The sequence below is a fragment of the Micropterus dolomieu genome, linkage group LG09 (assembly GCF_021292245.1).
Source record: "Micropterus dolomieu isolate WLL.071019.BEF.003 ecotype Adirondacks linkage group LG09, ASM2129224v1, whole genome shotgun sequence".
In the NCBI taxonomy this organism is placed as follows: Eukaryota; Metazoa; Chordata; class Actinopteri; order Centrarchiformes; family Centrarchidae; genus Micropterus; species Micropterus dolomieu.
In genome coordinates, this window is record NC_060158.1 from 4,011,759 (window position 1) to 4,022,414 (window position 10,656).

The following is a 10,656-nucleotide window of genomic DNA, read 5'->3' on the forward strand; positions in this document are numbered from 1 at the left end:
CTGACATGCACTGTGAGCTGTAAGGTCTTATATAGACAGGTGTGTGGCTTTCCTAATCAAGTCCAATCAGTATAATCAAACACAGCTGGACTCAAATGAAGGTGTAGAACCATCTCAAGGATGATCAGAAGAAATAGACAGCACCTGAGTTAAATATGAGTGTCACGGCAAAGGGTCTGAATACTTATGACCATGTGATATTTCAGTTTTTCTTTTTTAATAAATTTGCTAAAATTTCTACATTTCTGTTTTTTTCTGTCAAGATGGGGTGCTGAGTGTACATTACTGAGAAATAAAATGAACTTTTTTGATTTTTGGAAAATGGCTGCAATGAAACAAAGAGTGAAAAATTTAAAGGGGTCTGAATACTTTCCGTACCCACTGTATGTACACATACACACTAATATATATATATATATATATATATATATACACACACACACACACATATACACACACATACATACATATACACACACACACACACACACACACACACACACACACACACGAAACTCAAAAAAATAGCATGTTCATTTATTTCAGTAATTCAACTTAAAAGGTGAAACTGATATACTGTATATATTGGGGGGGTCACACCAAAGACTGATGAGATTTTACTTCTGTTCATTCACTTCTTCTTCACTGCATGTTGATCAGAGTGAGCTTTGAAGGCCAGGTCTGTCTCGGTGCAGCACACAGACCAGGACTACAGGCCAAACCAGAACAGCTCAGCAAAAAGGCGTCCAGTACACAGAGATAACAAGATAACAGTGTACTCTGATTACATGAAAGCATTCACCACCGTAGCACAGTACTCTGTGTGTACACATAAAAGTAGTAAAGCTATGTTTCCACCTGCTTTCTCCATAGTCGTTACAATCTCTTGAACTCATGGTGAATTGTTATGAACAAGCTAAAACAAAAGTGGTCTGTATTATTTATTTATTTATTTATAGTGCCAGTTCATAACAGAAGGTAGTTCTCCATGACCCTGTAAATACACACCGCCACATACCCTACGCTCGTCACTTTACCTGTGGCAGTTGGTTTGGCTAGCGAGCAGGCTGCGTCATTAGCTAGCTAATGCTGGTGAGGACACCAGCTGCACCTCGCTTGTCTGTCGATGACAGATGCTGGGTCCAAGTATGAAGTAGCCTGCGCACTGTGGAGGTACTTTGGTAAAAAAGTCCTGGAAATTCATTGGTCAAAATGTGAATGAACCCTGACTGTAGAAATGTGTCTCATGTCCTTCCTCTGCTGCAGAACGACCACAGAAGGTAAAGACAAAGTTTAGGTCAGTAAAACTGTCATTTTTCAGGGACCAATAATGAGTGAACAACTTCATGTTTTTCTGCAGCAGAGGAAGGACAGTTAACCCATTTCCACAGTAAACTCCTTGGAACAGCCTGTTAGTTCACCCTCAGAAGCTTTGATTGGACTATATTATATAAATTATATAGAATATTAATGAAGGCAGACGGAGCAGCAGGTCATCAGCTGATCCTACAGTGAAATAATGAACAAAACTCCTTCATTTATTTCTTAATTTTAGATCTGAAAATGTCTATTTTTGGTAAACATGTTGTTTTTAACTTTGGTACCATTTAAGTTTCTTCACTGGACTCAACTAGTTGGACCAGCGTTCAGCAGCCTATGGCTGGCGTGCCAGTCTAGGCACGCAGAGACATTATAAGCGGCACGTGAGAAGCAAACTCAGTCCTACAGTATCGACATCTGCCGCTACGTTGTTTAATATGACACTAGTGAAAAAACTGATGATCGACCACCATGAGGAATTGACATTATTATTATTGTCAAGATAATAGATTAGAAAAAATAACACCTTTAAATCTTAGCACAGATTAATCGTAGTACTTTGATCGACTGGCCGGTCAGCGTCTGTCTGTCGGACTGGGCTAAACTAAAACATTACATTTAGGGGGGGATTCGAGCGGCCCCTCCCAACTTGGACCGATCCTCGGCACAACGGCGCCGATCTAAGGAGTTTACTTTCCATCCCGTTTGTGTGACAAGGGCAGCAGACGATAAATATGAAAGAAGAATTTAGGCATTCAGCCTCCTGACTGACCGGACACTCGCCACATGTTGGCAGCTGACGCTGGGCCTTCAGGGTTCCAGCTCAGCCTGATCTGGATCAGCAGCGGTGACTTGTTTATTCAAACCCAGCAGGCAGGCATTCTCCTGAAGTTTCAACACCAGAGAAACACTTTCAGGATTTTTTATAAAAATTGTCCTGTTATTGGATATGAACAGTGAAAAAAAGGTTATGAATTTGTGGGAAATAAAAGATGTTCAGCTAAATAAGTTGGTTTTTGTCATTGAGGCACTCATCTACCAAAATCTATTTAAATTTAAATATTTTAAATGCTTATCACGAAATCAATGTGATTTATTTCAATGAATTAATTACAAGTTACAAAACTTGTAATTAATTGGATTCATTTTTTAAACGCTTGACAGCCCTAATTATTATGTGTTTATTATTAACAATTAAACTTCAATCAATAGTTTAAACTATCAGTGCAATGACATTAACAAACACTGCTGGCACAGTGGATGTCTTCATCTGTAGTTCTCAGTCAGGGGTCGGCAACCTTTTCTCTCGAGATGCACAAACATGTCGGCGGTCCTGTACATAGAAATATAATCTGAACTGACCCTTTTTCTCTCTGCAGATCATCGTGTGGGGCGACTACGGTCGCATGGATCATAAATCCTTCATGGGCTGCGCACAGATCCTATTGGACGACCTGGACCTGTCCAACATGGTGATTGGCTGGTTTAAACTGTTTCCTGCCACCTCATTGGTGGACCCTGCCTTGGCCCCACTGACCAATAAGGAGACAGAGGGCAGCAAGTCTTAGCATCAGGAGGCGTGATCGACTGTATCACCATAGTAATGGTGCGGGACGGGAGGGGCGGGAGGCAGAGGCAGGACGTGTTGTTGGCGAGCAGAGTCTAACAAAAAAGTCCCATGATGCTGCATGCTGCATGATGACATCTCAGCGATGATGAAACAGCGTCACAATGAGGTCACCGTGAGGAAGGAGGCTCCGCCCTTGACGATAAAACAGTAAAATGACCCCTCAAGTGGGAGCAGGGCCACACAGCAAAGGACTCTGGGAAAAGGAGACAAGAGGCCACGTGACCTCCAGCTGCCAGCCAACCGCAGCAGTTCCTCAGGAGTCATGTGACTGTTAGAGGCATGTTCAGAAGCCATAGACTGATAGTTTCCATGGAGACACAGGAACATGGAAGTCTGGTTCTTTGTTTTTGCATGGAACATTAGAACATAAAAAATATCAACTGTGAAAAAAATAAAGATTCTCAATGCTCAGCGGTTCTTTAATGTGTTCTGTAAGGTACCACTGACATGTTCTGCTGGGATCAGTGATATGATTCTGGTTCTATAAAGTTCTGGTTCTACAGGTATCATGGACATGTTCTGGGAGAAGTGAGAAGATTCCAGTTCTTTAAGGTATCAAACTAAGAGACTGGGCTGATTTCTGTTTTTCTCACCTCGTACTAATAATAAACAGCCAGTTGATTGAAATTATTATCATATCATAATTATTATGATTAATATAATTACCAAATAGTTTTGTTTTGCTAATTTTCAGGTTCTAAAGGAGAACAGGACAGAAGGTTTCCCTGGCTGAGACCACGTGTTGGGGCACAATATAAATAAAATGTATTTTGACAATATGTTTCCTCCTCACTTCAGCTCATCCAAACACGTTAACTAAATCTTAATTTTAAATATTCTGATGTAAATATTTACATATTTATGAGACACTTTCAGGTTCTGTGACAAACTCGGAACATGTTGATATTTCTATTCTCCTGGTAATGTTTCAGGTAAAGTACAGACTCACCCAGCTGAAGCGTCCTTCGGAGGGGCCGCAGCCTCAGGTTGAGAAACAGTAACCCCTAAAATCCACTGACTCCGGTTATAGCGTGTTACGACTGCGGCGCGGGTCCCGGGCTAATCGCGACCATTATAGTCGATGCTGGTGAGTCCGCCAGACGCACAGAGCAGATCGAACCGGCAGGAAGTCAGACACAGAACGGCAGAGAGAATCCGGTCAATTTTCAAACTAAAACACCCAACTGTAGAGACTCCCGATCGTAAAACAACAACAATAAACACGGTTAAAACGGACACAAAAAGAAATCATTTAACTACTGAATTAGAGTAGAAGCACAGATGCAAACACTGATCACCAAATCTAAACACTTCAGCAAAATGTTATTCTGAAATGCTCCCTGTGGGAGATGCAGCCTGAAGTTGACGGAACGAAACGTGGTTCAGGTGCACGCTCTGCTGCCGACACGCTTCCAGTGGACGCATCAAAACCGTGGCGCAGCCGCAACGTGCCGTGGCCGGAGTCAGGGGATTCGTGACGTAGGTATGTTGTTGCAGTCCTCGGTCTGACCAGCAGAGGGAGGCGGAGCGCTCCACGTTCTGTCGTTCTTTCTGACACGATAAATACACGCCACACAAAGTGAAAGTGAACCTTTAATCTTTAGTGCCGTTTCACACTTTACAGACTCAAAGAAAACTAACAGCAACGACTGGAATCATGCCGGGCAGAGGAACACAACAACAACAACAACAACAATGACAAATAATAGTAACAACAACCACGTTATCAATAATAATAATAATAAATATACAGTCACACGAGTCAGCGAAGAGCCGAGTACCAAAAACTGAGAGGGTCAGTCTGAACAGGAGGAGCAGGAAGGATTAAAATGTTCAGAATCCAGAACTTTGACGTCACTTTGTAAATGTGTCCAGATTGAACTGAACCCTCAGACCATCTGGTTCTGTTGGTTTAGGTTCTGAACCTGGTCCAGTCTGGATCGCTAAGTCCTTTATGTTTAATATGAAGTGTAAACATGACTCATGACCTCTGACCTTTCAAACACATGAATGGTTGTTTCAATTCCTATATTTTGTTTTCTCTTTATACACCCAGAACGTTCCTGTAGAGTCTACGGACCCAGAATGTTCCTGTAGAGTCTACTAAACCAGAACGTTACTATGGATCTGTTCCTGTAGAGTCTACGGACCCAGAACGTTCCTGTAGAGTCTACAGAACCAGAACATTACTATGGATCTGTTCCTGTAGAGTCTACGGACCCGGAACGTTCCTGTAGAGTATACAGACCCAGAACGTTACTATGGATCTGTTCCTGTAGAGTCTACGGACCCGGAATGTTCCTGTAGAGTCTACAGAACCAGAATGTTACTATGGATCTGTTCCTGTAGAGTCTACGGACCCAGAACATTCCCGTAGTCTACGGACCCAGAACGTTACTATGGATCTGTTCCTGTAGAGTCTACGGACCCAGAATGTTACTATGGATCTGTTCCTGTAGAGTCTACGGACACAGAACGTTCCCGTAGGAGTCTACAGACCCAGATCGTTCCTGTAGAGTCTACGGACCTAGAATGTTCCTGTAGAGTCTACTAAACCAGAACGTTACTATGGATCTGTTCCTGTAGAGTCTACGGACCCAGAACGTTCCTGTAGAGTCTACGGACCCAGAATTTTCCTGTAGAGTCTACTAAACCAGAACGTTACTATGGATCTGTTCCTGTAGAGTCTACGGACCCAGAACGTTCCTGTAGAGTCTACAGAACCAGAACATTACTATGGATCTGTTCCTGTAGAGTCTACGGACCCGGAACGTTCCTGTAGAGTATACAGACCCAGAACGTTACTATGGATCTGTTCCTGTAGAGTCTACGGACCCGGAATGTTCCTGTAGAGTCTACAGAACCAGAATGTTACTATGGATCTGTTCCTGTAGAGTCTACGGACCCAGAACATTCCCGTAGTCTACGGACCCAGAACGTTACTATGGATCTGTTCCTGTAGAGTCTACGGACCCAGAATGTTACTATGGATCTGTTCCTGTAGAGTCTACGGACACAGAACGTTCCCGTAGGAGTCTACAGACCCAGATCGTTCCTGTAGAGTCTACGGACCTAGAACGTTCCCGTAGGAGTCTACAGACCCAGATCGTTCCCGTAGGAGTCTACAGACCCAGATCGTTCCCGTAGGAGTCTACAGACCCAGATCGTTCCCGTAGGAGTCTACAGACCCAGATCGTTTCCGTAGAGTCTACGGACCCAGAATGTTACTATGGATCTGTTCCTGTAGAGTCTATGGACCCAGAACGTTCCCGTAGAGTCTACAGACACATTCCGATAGAGATCAAGAACATGTTCAGAGAACCGAACAGGTAGAAAGTTAAACACCAGGAGGGAACCAGAAGGGAACCTGAACCATGTGCAGTCCGCTATGATGAGTGTGATCAGGGTCACATGACCTGGGAGGTAGCCCAGCTAGCATTAGCATCAATCACTAGCAAACTGCTGTCTAGTATAAAAATGATGACTCGTGTTGTTGTGCTTTATTTTCAGTAAACGCGGCGGCAAGGACCGATACAGGAAGTGGGAATAAACGTTCTACTGCTCGCTGCCTCTGACCTGCAACTGCTGATAATGCCAATAATCAGGAACAGATATATAAACACAGGAAGGTGTAACGAAGAACTGCGTATATTGTAAATACTGCAGGTAACAGGTGTCCTGATCATATCTGATGACCCGGTCGAAAGCTCCGAAAAAGCTCGTTATCGTTAGAGGACCTTTGAGTTTAATTTGGTGAACAGAGAACCAACTTAGCAAGCGTCACTAGGCTAGGCTAAAAAACTAGCCTGCTAGCTGCTATCTTTGGCTACCTCCGTCGGTCACACGTCCCTCACCAACCAGCACAGAGGGGGGACCATTTAAATCGTGAGTCCAACTTGGTCCTGGTTCAGAGGCAGAGAGGGTTCCTGGATCAGATCATCTGGATCAGAGTTTAAAGTTCAGTTTGTTCTGTCAGGACACATTTTACCGTCGTACCAACGAGGAGGAAGTCAGTGTTCATGAAGTCGTACCTAGCAGGACGTCTGCCTGCGGGGAGGAGGGGAGCGTTTTAACGGACAGACCAGGGGAATAATAGCTGAGAGTTTCATAACATCAGAATTCAATCAGTGACATCACTCGCCTCAGTCTCTGATTGGTCTGTTCATCTCAGACATCACTGAGAGCTAACCTTAAATCCAGCTAACATGCTAACAGGTGCTAGATAATCCCTAGTTTTAGTCCAGTCGAAGTGCTAGCATTATGGCTAGCTGTAATCCATTTGGAACTGTTAGCCTGTTGGCTAGCTGTAGCTCAGTGTCAAGTGTTAACACAATGGCTAGTTCAGTCTGAGGTGTTAGCATGCTTCTAGCTGTAGTCCAGTATAATCTGTTAACATGTTGGCTAGCTGTAGTCTAGTCTGAAGTGTTATCCTGCTGGCACTGAGAGAGGTTAGCATAGGCTAGCTGTAGGTGTTGGGTATTATTAGTATTAACCTGTCAGTTAGCATGTTAGCTAGCTGTAAGTGTTGGGTATTATTAGTATTAACCTGTCAGTTAGCATGTTAGCTAGCTGTAAGTGTTGGGTATTATTAGTATTAACCTGTCAGTTAGCATGTTAGCTAGCAGTAGGTTTGGGGTATTATTAGTATTAACCTTTCAGTTAGCATGTTAGCTAGCAGTAGGTTTTGGGTATTATTAGCATTAACCTGTCAGTTAGCATGTTAGCTAGCTGTAGGTGTTGTGTTAGCAGTATTAGCCTGTCAGTTAGCCTGTTAGCAGAGCAGCAGCAGCTCATCGTCGCTGCTCTCAGTCTTGCCGGTGGCCTCCAGACAGACGTCAGGGATCTGAGCCGTGTGGACCATCCCGCAGTGTTCGCAGGGGCCATCCCGCCCTCCTCGACCACCGTTTACACGGTGATTGCGGGGGGCGTGGCCTGTGTTAGAGGAGGGGTGTGGCTCCAGCAGCGGCTGTCGCACGTCGCTGACCAATGAGGAGGAGGAGGAGTCAGAGTCGGAGACGGGGATCAGGAGCTCCACGTCTTCTTCCTCTTCTCTGCTTCCGCGCCGCTCGCTGGCCTCCGTCCCGCCTCTTCCTGTCTCCAGATGGCGAAGTGGACTGTGATTGGTCCAAGTCTGGTCTTGCACGTTCTGGCTGGTTCTGGTCAGGTTCCTGGCAAGGCGATGAAGGTTCTGGGCCAGTCGCTGGAGAGTGGAGGTGGGCGGAGCCTGTAGTTCTGAGGCGTCGCTGTGAAGTTCAGGATCTGGACTGGAGGTTATCACTGTAACAGATCTGGAGGGGGGCGGGGCCTCTCTGGGCCTATTGTGTCCTCGGTCGTGGGTGGGCGTCAGGTTTACGGAGGTTGCGGATGTCGTCACAGAAACCACGGCCTCCACGGCGGTGGAAGGTGGGGTTTTCTGAGGGAGGGGGGCGACGGGGCCGCCCACGGCGCCCACACCTCGCTCCCTCGCTCGCTCGCCCTCTGTGTCCGTGTCGTCTGAGTCCGGAGACAGAAGGTCAGAACCTGAACTTCCGGTGCTCCCAGCGCTGTCCTCCAGGTCAGCGGAGACCAGAGCCAAAGAACCAGAACGCCGCGACCGCGAAAAGGTGAAGAGGCGGCGCCACAGGTTGCTATGACGACCGGAAGAGGGGAGTCTCAGGGAGGTGAAGCCGAGCTGAGAGCGCACAGCCAGGCGCAGGTTCTCCAGGACGGACGCCTGAGGGCAAAAGAACCAGGTTACAGTCCTGTTTATTTACAGAGACGGAACCATGAGCTGTTCCTCGTTCTGTGGTCAGCGTGCTGTGATGTCATGGCTCAGATTCAACGTCTCTGTAAGTTATTAATGGAAACGTTTGGCTCCAGGTGCTGCCCCGCCTTTATCAATACTTTTGTTATATCAATAACTTATAACACAGATTAGAACACAGAAAATATCTAATCAAGAGTGATTTTCACGGGACGGCGTCACGTGAGTATCAGGGTCGTGTGCAGCTGACAGTACACTGGACAGGTGAGGTTCTGTACCTGGTTCCCTGAGCACACTGGAAAATCCTCCACAGGCGGGATCAGTCCCTGGGCGATCAGCTGTCCATAAGAGGGTGGGGCTTCCCTCCTCAGTAGCTCCGCCTCCACCCTAGACAGCTGGGTCTCAAATGACCTGCAAAAACCAATCACAAAGCTCGAATCACAGCTCACAACGACCAATCACACGGCTGGAATTACACGGCGGAAGACCTCACCTGCGTTCGAACATGCGCAGCGAGTAAAGTTTGCAGGTGCAGCCGAGGGCGATGACCAACAGCAGGCCGCAGATGAGGCTGCCGATGACGGCGGCGGTGATGACCCTGGTGGGAACGATGACGGGACAGCTCTCCTCGTCGCTGCCGTCGCCACAGTCGTCCTGAGCGTCACACACCCACGACTCGAACACACAGCGGTTATTCTGCAGGGAAAGAGACATTCAGAGTCCTGATGCATCAAACAAAAGACCTGCCTGTACAAGAGTTATTACCCAGCATGCTCCTGTCTTCATGCACCACATCTGCCAATCACTAATCAATTCTGCTGACGTGGTCCGTGTTTCCCACAGACTGACAGGGTATCTGCGGCGCGTGTGAGCAGTCGATACCGACCAGCAGCTGCGTACAGCGTTCTGACGTTTTCACGGCAAGGAGAGCTGAGCGAATATCAGCTGCAGTGAAAACGAGTTTACCCATTTCAAATTTAAAGTCAACGGTTCACACAGTACTTTGTGTGTGTACTCTGAGAAAAGGTTTACCTGTGATCACAGCTGTCTACCTTCGCACGTTTGTTCCTAAATGTACACGGTTCTCAAACCCAAAGGAACCTGATGGGATTGTGTGGAAGCTCGAGAACACGTGTTGGTGAATGTTCCTGCAGCGGTCGGCCGACAGACGATGACAGACGTCACCATGTTGAGCCGCATCGTGACTGTCACATCTAAACTGTTCCCATGATGCCGCCCTGTGACAGCAGCTTTAATCCTCACCAATATTTTTTTAAATCTACCTGCTTTGCTCCGACTTCTCTTCTCCTCACTCGCTCACTCACACACACTCTCACTCACTCTCACACACACACACACACACACCTGTGATCTCTCACACACACACACTCTCTCTCACACACTCACTCTCACACACACACTCACTCACTCACTCACACACACACACTCTCACTCACACCTGTGATCTCTCACACACACACACTCTCACTCACACCTGTGATCTCTCACACACTCACACACACACTCTCTCTCACACACTCACTCTCACTCACACACACACTCTCACACACACACTCACTCACTCACTCACACACACACACTCTCACTCACACACACTCACTCTCACTCACACACACACTCACTCACTCTCACACACACACACTCACTCACACCTGTGATCTCTCACACACACACACACTCTCTCTCACACACTCACACACACTCACACCTGTGATCTCTCACACACACACACTCTCTCTCACACACTCACACACACACTCTCTCTCACACACTCACTCTCACACACACACTCACTCACTCACTCACACACACACACTCTCACTCACACCTGTGATCTCTCACACACACACACTCTCACTCACACCTGTGATCTCTCACACACACACTCTCTCTCACACACTCACACACACACTCTCTCTCACACACTCACTCTCACTCACAC

General features: G+C 46.5%; 1 protein-coding gene and 2 long non-coding RNA genes across 3 annotated transcripts in view; 1 reads left to right on the forward strand and 2 right to left on the reverse strand.

The window, feature by feature from the left end:
• Positions 1-3,889, reverse strand: part of LOC123976864 — a 9,488-nt gene extending 5,599 nt beyond the window's left edge. Inside the window, exon 1 of the long non-coding RNA XR_006826440.1 lies at positions 2,093-3,889. This is a non-coding gene — a long non-coding RNA (uncharacterized LOC123976864). The remainder of the gene's footprint in view (positions 1-2,092) is intronic.
• On the forward strand, positions 489-3,729 carry LOC123976866. The gene is made up of 2 exons (XR_006826442.1): positions 489-3,502; positions 3,645-3,729. It is a non-coding gene; the product is annotated as an uncharacterized LOC123976866 (long non-coding RNA).
• Positions 3,890-4,530: 641 nt separating the features above from the next.
• lrp12 (low density lipoprotein receptor-related protein 12) overlaps positions 4,531-10,656 on the reverse strand; it is a 16,739-nt gene continuing 10,613 nt past the window's right edge. The window contains exons 10-12 of the mRNA XM_046059229.1: positions 9,187-9,389; positions 8,972-9,104; positions 4,531-8,663 (exon numbers count right to left, since the gene is read on the reverse strand). Coding sequence (XP_045915185.1) covers positions 7,722-8,663; positions 8,972-9,104; positions 9,187-9,389 — 1,278 coding nt within the window. The 3' untranslated portion in view covers positions 4,531-7,721. The remainder of the gene's footprint in view (positions 8,664-8,971; positions 9,105-9,186; positions 9,390-10,656) is intronic.